General features: G+C 37.5%; 1 protein-coding gene across 1 annotated transcript; it reads right to left on the bottom strand.

The window, feature by feature from the left end:
* Positions 1–6,209: 6,209 nt before the first annotated feature.
* Positions 6,210–20,334, bottom strand: cahz (carbonic anhydrase). The gene is made up of 7 exons (XM_030159545.1): positions 20,181–20,334; positions 18,658–18,855; positions 13,700–13,818; positions 12,937–13,029; positions 12,696–12,758; positions 12,373–12,528; positions 6,210–8,097 (listed from the first exon to the last, which is right to left on the bottom strand). The coding sequence occupies exons 1-7, from the start codon at positions 20,212–20,214 to the stop codon at positions 7,978–7,980; spliced, it is 783 nt and encodes a 260-aa protein (XP_030015405.1). The 5' UTR covers positions 20,215–20,334; the 3' UTR covers positions 6,210–7,977.
* Between the last annotated feature and the right edge of the window lie 1,984 nt (positions 20,335–22,318).

The following is a 22,318-nucleotide window of genomic DNA, read 5'->3' as shown; positions in this document are numbered from 1 at the left end:
AAGTCTCGCGATAACAGCGATAAATAGACCGAAATAAATAAAATGCTTTACATTATCCTCAATATAACAAATAATGCCTCCTATACATGAAACAAAACATATTTCCATAAATGAAGATAATAACATAATTATAATATTCCATCAAATATTTTAACTCTTAAAACAAAACATAAATTTCTTCCATGCTTACATCGTTACACTGACTCTTACACTGGGTTTGCAATGATGGCACCTCACAAGAGTGCACATTAGTTTAAGGCAATTAGCTTTGATACGAATAGGTTAAATATTCATTCATTCATTTTCTGAACACGCTTTATCCTCATTAGGGTCACAGGGGTTGCTGAAGCCTTTCCCAGCTACTCATGGGTGAAGGCAGGGTACACCCTGGACATATCACTAGTTCATCACAGGGCTGACATATAGAGTCAAACAATCACTCTCACATTCACACCTATGGGCAATTCAGATTAACCAATTAACCTATCAGTGCATGTCTTTGGATAGTGGGACGACACTGGAGTACCCAGAGAGAACCCATGCAGACACAGGGAGAACATGCAAACTCCACACAGAGTGGTCCCACCCCCGTCAACTGGTGTTGGAATCAAACCTAGGACCTTCTTGCTGTGAGGCATGAGTGCTGTCCACTGTAGCGTCGTTTCACCCACGGTTAAATATACACTATATTGCCTAAAGTATTCGCTGACCCATTCAAATAATCAGAATCAGATGTTCCAATCACTTCCATGGCCACAGGTGTATAAAATCAAGCACCTAGGCATGCAGACTGCTTTTACAACATTTGTGAAAGAATGGGTCGCTCTCAGGAGCTCAGTGAATTCCAGCGTGGAGCTGTGATAGGATGCCACCTGTGCAACAAATCCAGTCGTGAAATTTCCTCGCTCCTAAATATTCCACAGTCAACTGTCAGCTGTATTATAAGAAAGTGGAAGTGTTTGGGAACGACAGCAACTCAGCCACGAAGTGGTAGGCCACGTAAACTGACGGAGCGGGGTCAGCTGATGCTGAGGCGCATAGTGTGAAGAGCTTGCCAACTTTCTGCAGAGTCGATCAGACCTCCAAACCTCATGTGGCCTTCAGATTAGCTCAAGAACAGTGCACAGAGAGCTTCATGGAATGGGTTTCCATGGCCGAGCAGCTGCATCCAAGCCATACATCACCAAGTGCAATGCAAAGCACTGGATGCAGTGGTGTAAAGCATGCTGCCACTGGACTCTAGAGCAGTGGAGGCGCATTCTCTGGAGTGATGAATCGTGCTTCTCCATCTGGCAATCTGATGGACGGGTATGGGTTTGACAGTTGCCAGGAGAACGATACTTGTCGGACCGCATTGTGCCAAGTGTAAAGTTTGGTGGAGGGGGGATTATGGTGTGGGGTTGTTTTACAGGAGCTGGGCTTGGCCCCTTAGTTCCAGTGAAAGGAACTGGGAATGCTTCAGCATACCAAGACATTTTGGACAATTCCATGCTCCCAACTTTGTGGGAACGGTTTGGAGCTGGCCCCTTCCTCTTCCAACATGACTGTACACCAGTGCACAAGGCAAGGCCTGCACAGAGTCCTGACCTCAACCCCATAGAACACCATTGGGATGAATTAGAGCGGAGACTGAGAGCCAGGCCTTCTCGTCCAACATCATTGTGTGACCTCACAAATGCACTTCTGGAAGAATGGTCAAAAATTCCCATGAACACACTCCTAAACCTTGTGGACAGCCTTCCCAGAAGAGTTGAAGCTGTTATAGCTGCAAAGGGTGGACCGACGTCATATTGAACCCCATAGACTAGGAATGGGATGTCACTTAAATTCATATGTGAGTCAAGGCAAGTGAGCAAATACTTTTGGCAATATAGTGTATTCGAGTTAAATCCATATGGTCTTGTTGCAGTGTTCATGGGGTACAGGCAGTTGATCAAAATGCACAGAAATCACTGTGTGCTTGGCTAGGAAGCATAGGTGTTGAAAACAATTGGCGGGGGTGGAAGGGTTCTGACAACACCTGATTGAAAGATTCTGGATTGACTAGGAGATAAAGGAGCTTGGGGGGCTCCTATGGCAGGTAGTGAACTGGAGACCCTTGATTGGTAAGTAAAGGAGCTTGGCACATTTAAGGCAGGAGCATGGGGCCTTGGCTGCTTTTGACAGCAGACTGGTACAGATTTAGTAGAGTTTTGTGTGCTGTGTTAAAGAAATCTGCATCAGCATGCTGTTCATTTACATATCTATAGAGTTCAGAAGTGCAGGTTCTGAATATGCTTTATCACCAGGAGTGTATTCCCCTTGATAACAAGGTTGATCAGTTTTTTCTGTGCTATACAGTTATATTCATGTCAAACTCAGTTACATCAGAATTACCATTATTGTTTACATTGTTCAATTTTTTTGCTAAGTGCCTTGACAGTGTCTCTTAACTAAGCTATTTCTTGCCCTTTTAGAACAGTCTCTGGCAGGGTGATTAATCCAGGTGAAGTTATGGCCATACAGTTCTGTGGTAGTCTTGGAGATAAAGACTGTTAAGTCTCTAAAGTCTGAGGGTTTGATCATGCTCTTAATGTTTTGTAGTTTAAAACATAGGGATCCAAGAGCCATTTAACCTTGGAGGTGGTGAAGGATCTGTTATTAAGTTTGAAATTATGATTTCTGCATAAAAAAATACATTAATTAAGATGTGGCTATGCAGTGTATTGTAGCTAAAAGTGCAATAATATTAATTAGTAATAACAGCCTTAAAGTCTGTAAGTCATTCAGTGCATCAAGAAAATACAGAATTTTCAAAGTACAGCATTTAACAGTTATAAATGAATAAACTAGTAATGCAGAACATAATGTTTAAACTTCAATATATGAATGGCAGTAATCACAAAACAGTTCATTTGAGATAGCATGGCCTTCATGTATGGGATTAGAACAATGACAAGTTTGTCCTTGTGTACCTCACCTTCACCAATTCCACCACTGACAGATGCCCACACCTGGGCCCATGAAGTAATCCTCCAGACTGTGCACATGATGTACACAAGCTTATGAAACAAAGTTTGGTTGGACTTTAAAGTACAGTTCACTGATAACATGGCAATAGTGGGGTAAGGAGAAAAAAACGCTGTAAAAGCCTGGTCTTACCATATTGAAATTGTGCTACACAATTTGATTTTTGGAATCAGTTGTTGATCTTTTCCTGTTGAATCAACCTGTTTTGTTACAATCCAAGTTGTACAGTAGTCATATCCAAAAAAGAAATGCAAAACCCTTCTCTGGGAACCTGGTGGTTTGTGAATTAAGTGTCTCTTATGTTTCTTGTTTGTGTTGTTTTCTTTGGAAAAACATAAGGTGGTAATAAAACATTATGCTTTTCTACAGATTTCACTGATCTGGACCATTTCGGACACAATTTTTGTCACAGATAATTTAAGTATTTTATTTTTCTGGGTGGTTCTCTGAGTTTTCAGGCAATATTGAAAAATTGGTGTGTCTGTCTGATAATTTCTCTCTAAGTGGGTTCTGGGAAATTGTCCTGCCTGCCTATGGCTGTGACAAGATAACAGGCAGACCATAGACCCACCCAAGCAACCTCTTAACAGGCATACATGCAGTACACAGAGAGAAAGGACACAGTTAATTTTAAAATATACAATCCCAATTCCAAAAAGCTGAGACAAAAGGTGAATATGAATGAATACAATCACTTGACAATCTCAAACCCATATTTTATTCATGAGAGAACATAGGAAAGATATTGAAAATGTAAAGTGAGAAAATGTACCTCTTTAAGATTAAAAAAATAAATAAATAAAAAGGTCATTTGGAATTTGATGGTGGCACCACATCTGAAAGGTTGGAACAATGTCATGTTTACCACTGTGTAGCTCTTCTTTTAACATCTGTGGAGATTAGCCTATTTAGTGGAATTTATGATTAGGAATGTCCCATTCTTGTTTTATATAGGACTCTGGCTGCTGCATCTTTGTTGGATTTTTTTTTTGTTTGATAATGTGTCAAATGTTTTCATTTAGACAAAGGTAAGCATCCGGATTCTTCTACTATGAAGTCATGCTATTGGAAAAGATACTGTATATGGTTTTGAATCATCTTGCATATGTAAGACATGTCTTGAAACCATATCATTTGGGAACATTTGTTGCTCTGAAACCTGTATATAGCTTTCAAAGGCGATGGTGCCTTTCCAGATTCCCGCCCATTCCATAGGCACTAATACACCCCAGTACCATCAGAGATGCAGTCTTTTGAACTGGGGACAGAGAACAAACAGGCTGGTCAATCTCTCTTTAGTCAATGAGGTGTGGTGTCCATGGCTTCCAAAAAAACTTCAAATTTTGATTCATTTGACCACAGAACAATTTTCCACTTGGCCTCAGTCAAATGAACATTAACCCAGGTGTTTCCAGATCATGTTCACATAAGGCTTCTATCTTGCATGATAGAGCAAACTGTGTTCACAGATAATGATTTCTGATTGCTGAGTCAATGCAGTGACTTCCACCACAGAATAATGCCCAGTTTTAATGCAGTGTCACTTGAGGGTCCAAAGATCACGGGTCATCAGTACTGATTTTTGGCCTTCTGCTCAGAGATTCTTGGAGTCTTTTGATTATATTATGCACTGTTGATGATGAGATATTCAAAGTCTTCACAATTTTACATTGAGGAACGTTATTCCTAAGTTATTAGTCTTATTGACTCTGCATCTCTACAGTGCTCTTTTCAAATCCAAACATCTTACTGACCTATTGCAAATGAACCAAATTAGTTGCAAAATGTTCCCCTAAGCATTTCTTAGTGCCACTTACTTTTTCACCTATTAGTTGGCCCTCTCCCAGCTTTATAGAGAACTGCTGTTGCCATCAAATTGCTTTTTTTCTTAAATTGGTACATTTTCTCAGTTTAAACATTTGACTTGTTTTCTATGTTTTATTGTGACTAAAATAAGCATCCCAGCTTATTTGGAATTTTGGTTTTACAAAATCAACCCTGTCCTCTTCTTTGTAACTTGTTAATACAGTGTTGTGGTTGTGATACAGATCATATTGTTTTATTTACTTAAAGACAGGACAAGTTGGATGGCACAGTCCTTATTCCAAAGTGGTCTGGGTGGATGGATGAGACAACAAACCTTTGGACTTAGACACAGATAACTGCTGCTCAGCTCCCATGTCAAAGGTTGATATGGATTGTATAAAGCCTACATCAGTCCGAAAATTTGTGACAAGACAAGCTGAAAGCATGCAACTACTTAGAAAGCTTTGTGACATTATGAAACTTGGCAGTTCAGACCAATGCAACAAGAAGCAATACACCATTGTTATAGCAGTAACTCTGTATTTTATCTGCATGTGCTTCCTGACATTGTAAAATAGGAATGACAACAGTGGTAATGAGTTAGTGTTAAAAAAAAAAAAAAAAAAAAAAAAAGATGCCTTTCATTTATTTCCAGGTTCATCAATGTCTGTGTCATTCCTTTTCAGACAAATGTATTTGTGTCTTATTTCTAATTCGTGCTTTTCATCTCTTTCCATATCTAACCCCCACCCCCTTCACTTTATGTGAAATTGAAAGCTAATGTTTGAATACCAAATGTCCAATAAATATCTTTCAGCAAATGGTTTGTGATGATGAGGACACTAACAAAGGAGTCCCCAGAAGATGCCAAATTGGTATTACATAAAGCATACACCAGTAATTACTTTGCCAAATGCAACAGCAGTAATATATTACATTTGACAGCATGACATTTAGAATTGTGTTATTTAGTTGTTTGCTATATAATAATAATTTTAAGGTGCAATATATGGAAGATTCATATTTACATGGAGTCTGTGTTAGAATCTGTGTTGTCCACTCCACAGAAATACTAGAGTTTAGTAAGTTAGCTACTGTAAAGAAAGTAAACAGATTTAAAAAAAAAACAAAAAAAAAAAACTCCCATGTAAAGACTCTCACATAAACTACATGTAGATACACAAACACATGCAGAAATTTTCAGTGTGAAAAATGATAACTGTAACCCTTACAGGATTCCTGTCTTGTTTAAATAAACTTTAATAAACCAAATCAAATCAGGGTTTTCCTTCACTCATGGCAAAGGAGACATTCATGTGTGTGTTGAAAAATCTATTATACAAAAATTCTGTTACAATTGACAATCTAACAGGGCGAAAGAACAAAGCCTGAGATATGAAAAGTCACTTTTTATTGCTAAAATTCCTTGACAACTACAACATGAATCACTAAAAAAAATCCCATTTTATACACACACACACACACACACATATATATATATATATGTATATGTATATATATGTATATGTATGTATGTATGTATATATATATATATATATATATATATATATATATATATATATATATATATATGTGTGTGTGTGTGGGGAGAGAGAGAGAGAAAGAGATGACAATGGGTATACGTTAGTCTGGTACGTTAGTCTGGTTGAGGAGACAACTGTAGATGGGAAAAATAACTGTGAGGGTTGAAGCCAAAAGAGAATGAAAAAATGTTTTGTTATTTGTCAGTATGACCTGAGTAGGACTGTCCTCCACATTTAGAATTGGCACTGTTAGGTGATTTGAGTTTAAAAACCTACTTGACTTGTAGCGCCACTTCAAGAGTTGCATCCATAACTGTTTATTCAACACCATAGAATGTTCTCTTCAAAGCATCTTTACTCATATTCAGTGATACTAGCTTCAAAATAGCTGGAGGAAAATTATATATTATAGGAATACATTTTTATCAAACTCTTGGACTAAAAACATCATAAATACATATTATAAAATATACAGAACAGATAAGAAAATAATATTCAACCTATACATTTTCTATTAATAAGATTAGAGCATCCATCATTTTATTTTCCACCATGTAAGGTCACATGAGAAGATGAGTCAAGTTTAAGTGATGTTTAGTGAGATTTAGTGAACATGTTTTGCCAGACAAAAATGTGGATAGAATAGCCAAAAAGGATGAAACTTGACATGTGTGACAAACAGGATGATATTTGAAAAATGATAGGGGTGACAGGTGAAGCTTATTTCAGTTTGAGGATGAATTCCTGCAGAAAAAGAAATGATGTCATTTCCTAAAAATGGTCACAATGTGACTGCATTACATACAAACGGTGTAAGATGATTTCAAGGACATGCAACATGAAATAAAAGGTAAAACTTTCTGTAGTTTCACCTGCTTTATGAATTGAGGCAGAATGAAGTTATTATCATTTTCATGGTTTATAGATTTTGTGGAGGCTGATTAAGATGCACTGAGGACATTATAATTGGATGCAGACATTAATAAAAATGTGTGCAAAATGCAAAATTGTTGTTTGTTTTTTTTTATGTCACCTCTGTTTAAGTAATGAAGGACCAAAATATATAATTCAAACATTTATAAATAGGTCTCTCTTTCTCTAGTTAGTAAATCACAGAGAACAAAAGTGACAGGAACAGACACAACCTTTTTTCACTGTCCTATGATTTTGTCTTAAACAGACAAAATACAACTATTTTTGCTCTCACAATCTGAGCAGCTGCACAATGCTGTGGTAAATGCAAGAAAATACATAACAAGAATCTTCAAGATGGTGATGAAGGCTTTCATTTGCAAACAAGGCAATGCTTATTGTGACACACAACTGTACACATGATGGCATTTATAAGTGCACCTGCATGTAATACTTTCATAATGAGGCAGCAGCAATACCAAATCACAAGGGAGTACTGTTGTCACCTAGTAATTGTTGGCACCTAAATGTTACGCACGCACACACACACACACACACACACACACAGAGACACACTAATATGTATTTCACCTCCCTAAATTAAGCAAAATTAGGCAAGAAGGTTTTAGTATTGTTTGTATGTTTGTAACTGTGGTAAATTAAGAAGTATGGGTCAAAAGAAGGGGAGGCTTGATGGCTGAAGGACTTATTTAAAAGAGGCACGGACCAGACGGCCCTTCAGAGGCTGTGGAGGCCGGTAGTTATCCACCATGCAACACGGAGCATCTCCTTCTCCTGTGAAGAGGAGGCTGCGGAACTTATCCATCTAGTGGTGAGAGACAGATAAAAAGAAAACAGATGTAATTTATGAGACCCGATATCAGTTAAAAGTAGCAGTATACCTGGAAAATATATTGAATTAATTGGATTTACCAAGGTTTTGCTTTCTGAAATTTGTGGAGTATTCCTGTGGAGAGCTTTCTTGCTCAACAAGTTTGAAATGCAACATGCTTCATTCTTGTAATACATATTTTAATTATACAATAAATGAATGTGTTTCTTCAGTCATATATGGCAAATAACTTTTTGTATTTTTGAGTCAGGCCTTGGCTTCACTTCACGTCATCTAGCCAGTAAAAAACAGATTAAACATTGCCAATTATTCAGAATATTGAAAAAATGTAGATTTAATTTTTTGACCATATTGTTCTTCACAGAGCTCAAACTGATTATACTCAGATGAATACACAAGGGACTTCATGCATAGTCTATTAAATCTTATTAATGCAGGTCTTTTAATACAATCCAACAGTCCAGTCATAACAAATGTTATTCAATGTAATTTCATTAGGGTATGAATAAGCGAGAAGTCTATAAATTATGCAGGGGCACAGGAACCAAACAATTTAAACTATGAGTGGAAGAGCAATTTTATGATTATCTGAATATCAATGAATATATACACTGGAAGTGAATTCACATACTTTGCAGTATAAAATGTTGGTAGCAAATTAATATTCAGAGAACCAGCAGAATATAGAGATATCAGCAGCTTAATAAATGGATCAGCCAGAAACTGAATTTAAATGCAGAGGCTATGAATGTTGATATTCTATACTCTTATAGTTCCAAGATGCACAGCAAGGATAAGAATAACTGAACAGTCATCAACACACACCGAAAAGTAAACAAATGCAGCTATGTTAACCAAAATATGAAATGTCACCAATAATGGGGCCAATGAGACCAAAGCACAAGCAGCATAATAGTGAGTTGAAATCCACTGAAAAGGTCCCTGGCCTGACAACAATAATGACTGAAGCCTGCCACATACTCCATAAGAACAGAGAAATTTGTTCGTTTTCTCAAGGTGGCTTGTGAGGTCACTTGTAATTCAAATGGGGTCACCTGAAATTTCTAGTAATTGATAAAAGAAAAAAAAAACACTAATAAAAAATGTATGATGAGTTGAGAGAGACAATCCCAATACATAAAAGATATGACAAACTTTGAAGCTGAAACTGAAGCACTGTGGTACTGTCTATCTTTCAAATGTTCATTGTGGTCGGTTTAAGATGCTGCAGCTATTTTATAATTCATAGTTTGAGTTATTGTTTTTTTGTTTTGTTTTTTCAGTGTTCATTTGCAGCCTTGTAAATACAAGCTGGACTGACTGTACTTATCCTGACCAAGGAAAATAAAATTCTCACTTTGTGCAGTAATCAACACCTGGCTTTTCTGCCTCCATCCATAATAATATACAATATATTGACTAAATGTTGTCTAAAATTAACATTTATTTGTAACATAGTATAGCAAACTATTACATGATAAAAAAAACAAAATAACTCTAGCAAAAAAATGTCTCCGTTTTTGAATGTCTGGGGTTGCCAGGAATTTGTGATGTTAAAATGGGGTCACAAGCCAAAAAAGGTTGGGAACCACTGGGCTAGGGCATTTCATACTCTACAAAAAACTCAAATGCCAAACTCCTGGGACGTCCTCTGCTTTTCTGCATTAACCATGCCCACTTTAAATTTCTGACCAATTACACAATACCGCACAAAAATATTTCTGCCCGGGTGATGTGTCAAGAACACGCTGCAAGAACTGCCACACTGGGGCTGTAAGAAAAAAAGATGTCTTTCTTTCCTGGGAGCAAGAAGGAATTTCTCTGTTCTCTGAGTATGTAGCAGGCTTTACAAAGCTACTACCATACTGTAAAAAAAAATAAAAAATTACCCCTAATCAAACTTGAATGAATCATGTGCTCTGTGAATGCAAACATCTTCCAGGAAGAGCAGCAAGGCAGGCTAGAGCACCTATGTTAGCAAAATTAAACAATTTAAGTAAGGATAATCTCAATGAATTCACATAAATATAGGTCGGAACAATTCTGTTCTTCCAAAATCTAGGTAGGGACATGTCCCTGTCCATTAGCAAATCTACCTTCTTGACTCAGAAACCAAACTGGTATTGTATGCAATGGCTGAGGTAACCTGTCACCCAAATACAGTATGTACCATGCCTTGTGCTATAGAGAAATCCAGTCATGACACGGACTTTCTGCTGCATAGCAACCCGAGTAGGAATTCCCCTGTGCTCAAACTGAAACGCTCCAAAACAGGTCTGCTATCTCAGCACAGTACTTAAGTGTGTGAAGTGCCTTGTCAACGGAACCTGGGACTGGAAACGCTGTCTGGATCATTGTAGCCTCCAGTGAAAGCTGGCTTTCAATGTAATAAGCTATTCCAGTATGGTGGACAGCCACATTACCCACCTACCCATGTTTCCTATATTGATAGAAACTTTATGGTCACTGGTACAAATCTAATTTCCCTTCCTATATATGATGTTTGTGCCAAATCTACCTGATGATAAAAAAAAACCCAAGCAGTACTAGAAAGAATGGTGTGTGCAGCAGACCTGGCAGTGTTTCTATGTAATGTCTGGGCAATAAAGCAGATAGGTGGCATAAACAGCTAGTCCTTTGGGAGCACTGCACGTAGCAATGCAGTTGTAACTCACAGCAAAAGTATACACAGCACTGTTCTTCACTGTCTGTGAAGCGTTCTTTCCTACTCCACAAAAGCAACTTTCTCTTCTTTATTTTAAGCAAGAGAAAATGTCACACAAATGCATTAAGATGCATAAAAGCCCAGTATCTGGTCTATGTGGATTTCATGTCACATCAAAGTACAGCGTGGATGTTTAATTATGCAAAGAGATAGAGTGCAGTCTGTTCACTGGAGATACAGTCAGCCAGTGTAATCTAAGTAAAACATAAGCTCTCAAAGCTGAGACCCGCCCTGATGTGAAGCATGAAGCATGAGCTTCTTACACTGATGACCTTGGCAAAATTTGGGCAAACATTTAGTCCTTCTAAAGCTTATCCAAACCCTATTTAAAGCATTAAATAGCAATTTTAAAGGCACAATCCAAACAGACTATGAGAGTAGTCGATAACTGAATAATAAAATCAGTGACTGATGTTTCTGCAAATTTTCTGACTACCTTAAATTTGAATTCTTTTCTAATTTTAAGTTGAGGACTTTCAGTGTTTGTCCTTGTACTGAAACAATATTTCTGACCAACATATGAGTATGAGAGTCTAACAGGAATAATGTCTGCATATGATGTTACTAAATACATATGCACAACCATAAAACATCAAAGGCATGTTTTAATTATAGCCAGTGTGTAATTGAGCTGTGATTTAAATTCAGTTCATTTTCAGATTCAGGTTTTAAACTGTCTGTATTTGGTCTTGTTCTGTATTTGTCCTGGCAGTACACTGTGTTATAGCGGTGTGTTACAACACAGTATACTGCCAGAACAAAAACAGAACAAGACCAAATACAGACAGTTTAAAACCCGAATCTGAAAATGAACTGTAACAGATACCTGTTTCACAAAATAGTATAAGCTCCAAAATATCAGCTGTTTTCCTTTGATGTTTTTATAAAATGTAAGCTACCCTTTTCTGTTTTCTATTTGCTGAAGTCTGTCTTTTCCGATTTTTATTGACAAACCAAGCAAAATCCCCTACCAGCTATAATCTATTTGCTACTGGCGATGTAACTATTCTCTCTGAGATAATTCTGAGATTTCTTTCTTGAGGTTTGTTTTTGATGACATTATCTGCTGGTTCATTATGTCTGAATGGGCACCTTGTCTGATGGTTTTATTGTCTTTTGTCAGTGCTATTGCTGGTTAGGTGTTTTAAGAACAAGCTTTTTGAAAGACTACAGAGTCATCATATATACACTTGCATACATACAATTAAAGTTACTAAGCAGGCTATGAATAGTACATTTTGGGCTCTATCTATGAATGCAGTTAGTAGTGTGGATAAAATTTGTGGTTAATTTAACCAGTTAGAGCCTACTAGAAAATTAACTGTAACAATTTCAGATATAAAGTTGTTGTTATTGTCACAACAGTCCCTCCCGACCCCCTGACATAAGCAGCTACAGTCTAGAGTTGATATTGCTGATTCTCAAACAGTTCTTTTAATTTTGACTATAGTGGAAAAAAAGTTGGAAATTAAGCGGTGACCCTGGAAGTGCATTAGAAAAGGTTGCGCATAAGCTTCATGTACCTGTGCAGGGCTGACACTGATTGGCTCTTTGAGAACAATCCATGTGACACTCTCCAGCAGGGGGGGAGTGGTCAGGGAGCCATCATAAGTCCAGTAGTCAAGAGAAGTAGGAAGAAGCGTCTTTGCATCAAAGTTTGGAAAGGTGGTCTGCTTTCCCTACAAGTATGGAAAGTGGAACAGGAGAAAATTCATGTAAACCAGTAATCGTGACAATGAAATGTTACTTTGCTAAGCTTATACCTTTCTTTTTGTTTTTTGGTGTAAGAGGATGTGTAGAAAATAAGTGGAAAAGGAAGAAGTGTTTTGTTAATTCTGCATTTTACCTTTGTCCTGATGGCATCCAAGGCATCCAGAACTTTCTGCAGTCTGGGATTGGCAGCACCAATCTGGCACAGAATAAACACGCAACATTCCACTATATTCTTTTTCTTTAAAAGCAATACTTATTATTTAGCTTCCTCTTAATCTTACATTGTCCCTTTCAGGGTTTGCACAGCACAGCACCCCCTGTGTCTTACAGTGATACATTGATGTTTTACTGGTGATGAATCAGTGATGAATCACCTTAAGAAAGACGCCAACCACAGCAAGTCCGTCAGGCTGGCTGGCTGCTTCACCAAAGCTGGGGTACTTGGTATTCCAGTGCACCAAGTGAAGCTATCACAAGGGAAAATAAATTAAGAATGAGATAAAAGGGATAATGCAAAGATGCAACTGAAAAAGAATGTACAGTCAGCTTGATATATTGCCTAAAACTGAAGGTGTCCGAATACAAAAATGTACTCACTAATGAGACACTAACCTCAACACAACATTCCACTGGTACCACAGAAAGCCATAGGTATGGTCATGAAACACAATGTTTGTTCAGCAATGAACAATTTTACTGTAACAGTGCTTGTGTTCTGTCTTTGAGCACAGTCTTTGCGCATAGTTGTGTGTTATGCCAGCAATTATCAAAGAATTAAAAATGAGGGTGGGTGTGAAGAGGATAAAACAGAGGCTACATGTAGAACACAGACACAAATTCATTTCCTGTTGAGCATCATGGGAGCATGGCTACTACCAGGACTTCAGCCATACTGACTTTATGTGTGCAAACGTCCTGAACACTCAACAAATTCAACTGAATTATTTAATTACATGAATTTACAATACTGGATTACTATATAGCCAGATTTTTCTTCACACTTTGTTGCCAGTTCTGGAGGTAGGTCTCTAAATAATAGATAGTATTTAGTGATGATGGGTCTGCATCTGTTTTGTGGTATTTTCCAGTGTGGTGCAAGAATATTTTAAACCATCTTGCTTCAGAAAGCTCCAGTACCTCACAAGGGAACTTGATGCCATTAACAGTGTGCTCTGAACCTCTGTCGTTGCTGGCTCCCCAGTGAAAGTGGAACTGTCTCAGACGGTATGTTCCAGAAATGGGACCTCCAGTCAACGCTGTAAGAATTAAATAAAAGGATCATCACAGAAACACTCAGAAAATACTGTAGGCTACATTGAGAATGAGAACAAATCATTCAGTTAGGTATTTGATTATTATGCTCTTTGTGGGGCTGGGTAATACAGCCAAGAGGACATTTGACAATCTTTTGTGGTAGAATCACATTCTGAATGACATTTCAGAATCAGAATCATCTTTATTTGCCAAGTACATAAATACATACTGTTGTTTGCTGATTCTTCTCACAAAACAAAATTTCCACCTAGATTTCCTTGGTTTTCTGGAGAGTTCAGGCTGTGGTCTGATGGCTTTTTTTTTTTTTAATTCATTTCCATATTATTTTGGACCAGTATTATTGTAATATTTTGAAAACAGCTACAGGAACCTGAAATGAACTTGCTAGCCGAACAAAATTAATGTTACAAACTGTCAATATTTCAACGTTGTAAAATCCAAATTGTACAGTTACCAGAGCCATGTATATAAATGACATTTGTAGTGGAATCTGTGCTGGTCTTTTTTGAAGTCAGCTAATATGTTTCTACGATAACAGTTACACACTGCAGAGGAACACAGGAGAGTGTAAGGAAAAAATGAACTGGGTCTTCTTCCTCCTGCACAGTGTATTTTTTATTGTTCATTTTAAAACTGAATCATTGCGCCCCTAAATTATGATTAAGTAATAAATCTCTGCTGCTTCTTTGTTTTCTGTTCAACATAATTGCAACTCCTATTAAAGTTTATTAGAAATGTTACCCTAGTGTTTTGGATCAGTAGTATATCATAAATGAAGATAGTGTTAATTAATAACACATCCTGGCCAAAAACAAAGTTGTCATCTGTGTTTAACTAAGCAAACAGATCAAATTATTAGATTGGATAATTACTGCACTGATTTATATTTCAGTGATGTAACGAATAATTTCTAATTTCAACAACCATCAGTTTGCTAGAGAGCATACAGAATGGACCCTTGAGCAATGGAGAAAAGATCATATGGTCTGATGGTCAGCTTGACCCTGCTCAAGACTGATGGGTGTATAAGAGTGGGAAGAGAGGAAGGTGAAATGATTCACCCATAATGTCTTGTGCCTACTGTACAGTGTTATGATCTGGGGTCTAGATTCAGTAATGCTATTGCTTTGTCAGTTGAATTCCTGAATGTAGTGAATGACCAGGTTTTTCCATCAGTGGAATTTTTTTTTTGGTTCTCTGACAGCACAAGACATAGTCCAATATGGCACTGCCAGTAGCCATCAGGCTCATGAAATTGTGGGAGCATGAGACATCATTGTCACCTTTTGATTGGTCATCATCATTGGTCATCACTTTAATCCCATTGACAATCTTTGGAATGTGCTGAAAGGTGAGGTCAAGGGCGTCACAGATGGACAGCCCACTACTTTTTGATTCATAACTTTTGAACCAGAGAAGTTTAATACAAATACTACACATAATTGGAAAGGTCTAAATTGCCATCTTAAACATACTCAAAGGGCGAATTTTAGGTTCAAATAGTTTTAAATGAAAAAATATCAAAAACTACTGCATCACGGATGGACAAAAAATTAACATCTATTTTTTGCAAGTTCCTATGACATTTTTATCCTAAATATATTCAGTGTATACCTTAAACCCTCTATTTTAGAACCTAATAATTGGTTAGAAGAAAAAAATATTTTATTCATTCATTCATTTTCTGAACCCGCTTTATCCTCACTAGGGTCACGGGGGTCGCTTGGAGCCTATCCCAGCTACATAGGGGCGAAGGTGGGGTACACCCTGGACAAGTCGCCAGTTCATCGCAGGGCTGAACATATAGAGACAAACAATCACTCTCACATTCACACCTATGGGCAATTTAGATTAACCAATTAACCTATTAGTGCATGTTTTTGGATTGTGGGAGGAAGCCAGAGTACCCGGAGAGAACCCACGCAGACACAGGGAGAACATGCAAACTCCACACAGAAAGGTCCCACCCCCCGTCGACTGGTGTTGGAATCGAACCCAGGACCTTCTTGCTGTGAGGCACGAGTGCTAACCACTGCACCACCGTGTCGCCCTAAAAAAAAATATTTATCATACCTAAATAGCAAGAGTTTTGACAAATGGCAGCATCATGGATGGACAACAAAAGTAAATATCAAATTAAACATTTTTTATTTCAATTATCAATATCATATACATTTTTTTACAATATCTACAACATACAAATAATATTAACATTATATTCAAATGTATTTTGCAAAGATATATGCATTTATTCATTTTAAAGACTGTGTGTTTAGAATACGACATATATAGTATAATAGTCAAATATCAATGTATTTGGAATAAATTTAGTTTATTTATGAGAGTTTATAAAATGAACCTAGAATGACAACACAAAACTTTGTCACTTTCCAAACATTCACACTCATAAAACTCCTCAAAAAAAATTTTTTCCACAATTTTTTTCTCATTTCAAAATACGTTTTTCTGAAAATATAAGTAATTACCTACCCAAAAATCTAAGTTTGGTGTAGATAATTGTAATTAAATTTTTTTGACCAGATGTTAACCTTCCCTTGACTTCACCCTGAAGAAGATGCAGTGGTCCAATTTTCTCATTATCAATACAAGATCTTGTCCAAAAAGTGATGCAGCTCTAGGTGGAAATAAAAGTTGTGCCACTTATTGTGACATTGAGTGTCATTTAGTGCATGAAATGATGTCACAACAAATTTGTTCTATAATCAAAGCAGCTCAAAGTTCCTTTTTTATTTTCTTTTGGCAGAATATGTTTCAAACAGGGGCCCATTATGTTATTCTTAATGTTTTTCTTTTTTCTCTGTGGTACACTGCTAGATATGTAGAGGTGGGGTCAGTTCAGCAGGGAGAGGCACTTCAAATGTCCTGTTGAGATCTAGACAATGCAGAAAAACTCCTGAGAGGGCTGATCATAGCACTGCTGACATCATCACAGGTTCTTATCTGTACAGTACATACAGCAGGGGCATAAACAGGATGGCCAGATAAAGACGTGATGTCAACAAGACCTGACTGGCTGGCTTTTAGTGTCATGTTTTAAATGTAGACACATCTGACTACATGGTATTTACAACTTTTGCCCAGTATGTTATGCTTAAGGTTGCCTGTGTGTTAGATAGGGGTAGTTAAAAAAAGGACAAATATTTTGCAGGTTACTGTATTATATACACATGTATTTTTACTGCATACATTTTAACACAAATATCTTTACTTTGTACTCTATACTCTTTTATTTTGCAACATGTGCACACCTTCACAAAATTAAGACAATGAAAAGATGATTTATAGAGAAAATCACACATGACAAATGTACCATTACCTCCCTTCTCCCACACTGATTAATTCCATTGTGTTGAGAAAACGTTTAAAGAAACACATATGTTATAAATCAATTGCATGACCCTTAAAACATCCTTCCAGGATTTGGATTCATGCTTCTATCATTAATTTTTCTGAAGGTACTTGAAATGTAGAGGATGTGATGTCACTGCCAACACTGTCAGTACTATAAGTGTTAACCTGGAGTACACTGAAATATAGGACAGACCTACTTTGTGTAAAAATTTCAAGTCAGACTGTGCTAGAGACTTTAAGGTACAGGCAGGCAAATGGACCTTGTAGCAACAGCCTCAGGGCAGACAGCATAAAAACAACAAAGATTTAACAACTTGAAAATGACGGCAACTAATGTGCCAAGAGATATACACTATACATGGCAAAACAGAAAGTTGCCAAACTACGACTACTTTTGAATGGATTTGCGTTTTAATCGTCTACATTCTATCAATACCACATGACTTTCAGTTCATTTTGCCCACAGTCACTAAAAGTCACTTGTGACCTTTATATTTGTAGGACACTTCAGAACATGTGCATTCTCACTTTTACTGTAGTACAGAAGTTGAACCAGTACTTCTACTTTTACCACAGTCTGTTTTTTAGTGTCTGTACCTCTACTGGAGTAAAGGCCCTGTGGACTTCTGATCTTACATACTGAGAGAAAATTAAGTTAATGTTATGCTTTATCTTCAGTACCTAAATATTTAGCTCATGTTGCAAGGATTAATGGAGAAAGAAATAGATGGCGTTTTTAGAAAAAAACAGCAGACATGCAGATCAGATATCCAATGTTAAAATAATTAAAAGACACCTCTTCTCTGCTCCTCCTCCTGTCTGACCTTCTCTGTGCTCCTCTTCTTCCCTATTCATGCTCCTCCAACTACATGCCATTGACTTGAATGCTTCTCCGGAGTCTCTGGTCCTCACAGGTTTTGCCTAGATCCTCTCTGGACCCCCTGCTTCTCTCCTGCTTCCGTCATTACTATAAATGTATCCATGTAGTTCTGATAGTGTTCATCATATAGTCACTGGGATGGTAGAGATTTCTATTGTTGGTACTAGTTATACTAGCAGCAGCAGTTCTAGTTTCAGTTCACTGTACATCCATTATCCCCCAAGACCACCATCACCACCTCTCCCTCTCTCTCTCTCTGTCTTTTTTTTTTTTTCTTCCTTCAAACCCTCTCTCTTTAACCTTTTTAACTGGCCATGTCAGACAACCATCATCCAAGAGTTGGGTCTGCTCAAGGCTTCTGCTTGTTAAAAGATAGTTTTTCCTCACTACTGTCACCAAGTGTTTGCTCCTGGAGGATTCTGTTGGTGTCTGTGAATTGGCTTAAGAGTCTGGTCTTGACCAGCTCTAAATGTAAAGTGTCCTGAGAAAACTTTTGTTATGATTTGGTGCAATATAAATAAATAAAATCTGATTGATTGTTGATTGACGTTAGCAAAAGTGAGCTTACTGGAGGAGTCAATGTCGTCCACAAAGTCCACCTGGAAGGAGTGTCCGTTGTTGAGGATGCCCTTGGCATTTGAAGCATCATATTTGAGTTTCAGAGGCTTCAGAGCCGAATCGTACAGGGCCTCCTTGGGGACGATGTTGATGGGAGACTGTCGTGGTCCATTGGCTACTGGATAATCATCTGCCCATTTGTCAGGTCCTGTGAGGACGGAGGTTGTACAAAGTTTGTATATGCATAGACCACACTCTGCTACTTCCTTGCTGTAATATTTTGTTGACAAAGTGAATTGTTTTGTTCACAGTATGCATGTTGTTTTGGTGATTCAACCTTTTAGAAGTACAATTACAGTTACCGCCATAAAAGTTTGTCTGAACACCTAGATCAGGGGTCTCAAACATGCGGCCCGGGGCCAAATGCAGCTCGCCAAAGGTTCCAACCCGGCCCGTGGGATGAATTTGCAAAATGCAAAAATTCCACAGTCAAGGCTGTGGAACTCATTTTAGTTCAGGTTCCACATACAGACCATGACCAGATATGATCTACAGTAAAATAATAGCATAATAACCTACAAAAAATAATGACTCCATATTTTCTTCTCGGTTTGATGTGAAAAAAGTAATATTACACTATGCCTATAAATAATACAAACTTCAAATTTTTTGTCTTTGTTTTAGTGCAAAAAACAACATTAAATGACGAAAATATTAACATTTACAAACTATCCTGTAACAATAAGATGTGAATAACCTCAACAAATATGAACAACCTGAAATGTCTAATGAAAATTAAGCACAAGTTTAACAATTTTCTGCCTGTTACCAAGTGTTTAGTGTCTTTGTAGATCTGATCCATAATGCATATCTAGAAATGATGAGATGAGGCACAATTTTGTTAAAATTGCACTTATTTTTCTTATGAAATTTAAATTTTTTCAGGTTATTCACGTGTTTTTTTGTTTGGATAGTTAATAAAAGTAAGTATTCTCGTGACTTTTTATTTTATTATTTTTTTTATTTTTTGCACTAAAACAAAGACAACATTTTGGAGTTGCCATTATTTATCGGTTATTATGCTAGTATTTTACTGGTCCGGCCCACTGGAGATCAAATCGGACTGAATGTGGCCCCTGAAAGAAAATGAGTTTGAGACCCCTGACCTAGATAGTCTAGCACTGCAACAATACATCTTTTACTTATGCGGTTATTGTCATTTTACGAAGGCGTTGTCTGGCTGATTATATGTTATTGTTTTTCTTTTTTTTCTTTCTTTCTTTCTTTCTTTCTTTCTTTTTTTAATTAAATAATTTGTTTGTTTGTTTGTTTGTTTGTTTGTTTGTTTGTTTGTTTCAAATTATGGTTGTGCTATCAGCTTATAAAATCCACTTTTTTAGCAGTTAGTAAAGTGTTTCCGCTACTTGAATTTAGTTTTGTTTCACTTTTCTATGTGGCAATATTGGCCAAAAGAAGCCTGTTGTAAAACGCATCCTCACCACCCACTCAATGAATATGAACCCACATCCTCACCGTTAGTTGGCCCGTATCCCCATCCGTGAGACATGGCTCCTGCTGCGATAGGTTACTATGAATGACACAAAACAATAGCTGTAAATAATTCGACGTGGATGATGATCTGGTGACACCCGCACAGGGGCTTTTATACACGCGCTGTGGATCCTCAGGCCAGTGGGTTTGGCTTACCGCGGCTGTCGTGCTACTGGCTGGTCGATAAGGACATCCAGCAGAAGGATGTCCATCCCCCCTGCATCTCCACCTTGCGTCGTATCGTTCTGTGCTCGCCTGTCGTTCTCTTTCCCCACGTACCGAGCGGTAGCAGACTGCAGAGATGTTTTCGTGATCCCTGTTCCTCAGTACACCATCAAAGGTGGATTAGTCCCTGAGGCGCACTCATGATCCGCTCACATCCGTCAAATCCATCACCCACCGCTGCTCACGGCTTTGTTGCGCTATCACAGTTTGGATGCGCAGGTCGCAGCATCCACAAGTCGACATTTTCCTTTTCCATTTTTCCGGTCTACAATGATCTAAATTAACCTGCTCCAGGTTTAGGCTAGTGCATGGGTCTGCAGCCTTTACTATCTATGAGCCATTTTAGGACAGAAAAAATAAAGAGCCAAAAGATATCCTTAGTCCATATTTTTTTACCTCAAAGTGGTGACTGCTCTTTTGGATTAGTTTGTATGGGATATGTTGAGAATAAATCAAGTTTCAATAAAGTTTAAAGTTAATTAAAGTGCATTTACGGAACTACAGAGAAACTCAAGTACTACACTAAAGAAAACAGTGACGTCATTACTGTGCTGTGCAGCAAAAATTGACTGGTATCTGAAGGCTTTCTTTGCAATGGAGTATACAGATGAATACCTTCAGTGCCAATAATCTACTTTCACTACTATGGCTACTTCTGTTTTTGATTCATTAGGAGCGTAGTCTACATTTTTACATCTGCATAACATCACAATGACTTTATGATTGCGACAATAATAGCAAAATGTGGACAAAAAATGTCCATATGTTTTTTGACAAAGCCGCATGGAGCCACGAGACCGGAGCCTTTTTGGGATCCAAAGTAGAATGAACGTTCCTATAGTCACCTCCAACCTGACAGCCAGAACTATATTAAAGCATCCCCATAATTGGGATTCATATTGCATCTGTAGGCTGTAATTGGTTAAAAGTTCATAATACACAATAGTCAGAAATGATCATTGGCTTTTATGTTTCAAAAATACGTAAGCTTTATACAATCCCCTCAAGGTCAGGACATTTATGGATTATTCAGGGACTTCAGGTCGATTTAAGTCCACATACAGTACTTCACCACATTATAACACAAGCTGTTGACAGCAAAGTTAAGTTCAGTACAGACCTTTGTCTGTCCATGGCTTGGACTCAGTAAATCTTAGCAGAAAAGCTCTATTAGATTAGTACACTGGGGTATGTAGATGTAAAGGATGTCATCTTTTCCCTCCTCCTCACAGTCTGCTCAGAGCAACTAAAAATGATGTTTCAGCTTCAACATGACCAGAGAGACACCAGACCAAAAAAAAAAAAAAATCAACATTCATTTTGTATTTCTGAAAACTCTGAATATAACTGTTTGGCTAAGTATTTTCAGAAATTCAGTATGCAATTCCCAAGACTCTAAACAGAAATTCAAAACTACATTCTCATCTACACAAATTTCAAACCTTTAAGTCAAATGTAAACCATGAAATCTGACATCAAAAACTCCTCTATTAGGGATCAAACACAAAAAAACATTAAAAAAAAAAAAAAAAAAGTGTGATTAATTCAAAACCTCTACAGTTAAAACTTCTTACTGCAATGAATAATGGTACTCATAAAGGCACTACAGCTACACATTTTCTGTGTCAATTCAAAACAGGCCCCAACTGTCTATCCTGAGCTTCTGATATCTGCGTTAACAACTTTGACAAGCAGTGTTTCCATACACAGAATTGCGTGGTCATTAGGTTTGGGTTCTGATAAGTAGTGTTTGAATACTGTGTAAGCAATCAGGAAAAACTAAAAATAATGCAGCACACAGGTTAGACACTAATTGTTTGCTGCCATCTTGTGGTTCCTACAAGCTCTGACAGTGAGATCTTCTATTTTGTTTATGGTCTACAGTGTTGAAGACA

The sequence above is a fragment of the Sphaeramia orbicularis genome, chromosome 17 (assembly GCF_902148855.1).
Source record: "Sphaeramia orbicularis chromosome 17, fSphaOr1.1, whole genome shotgun sequence".
Lineage (NCBI taxonomy): Eukaryota > Metazoa > Chordata > Actinopteri > Kurtiformes > Apogonidae > Sphaeramia > Sphaeramia orbicularis.
This window is presented reverse-complemented; position numbering and strand designations above follow the sequence as displayed.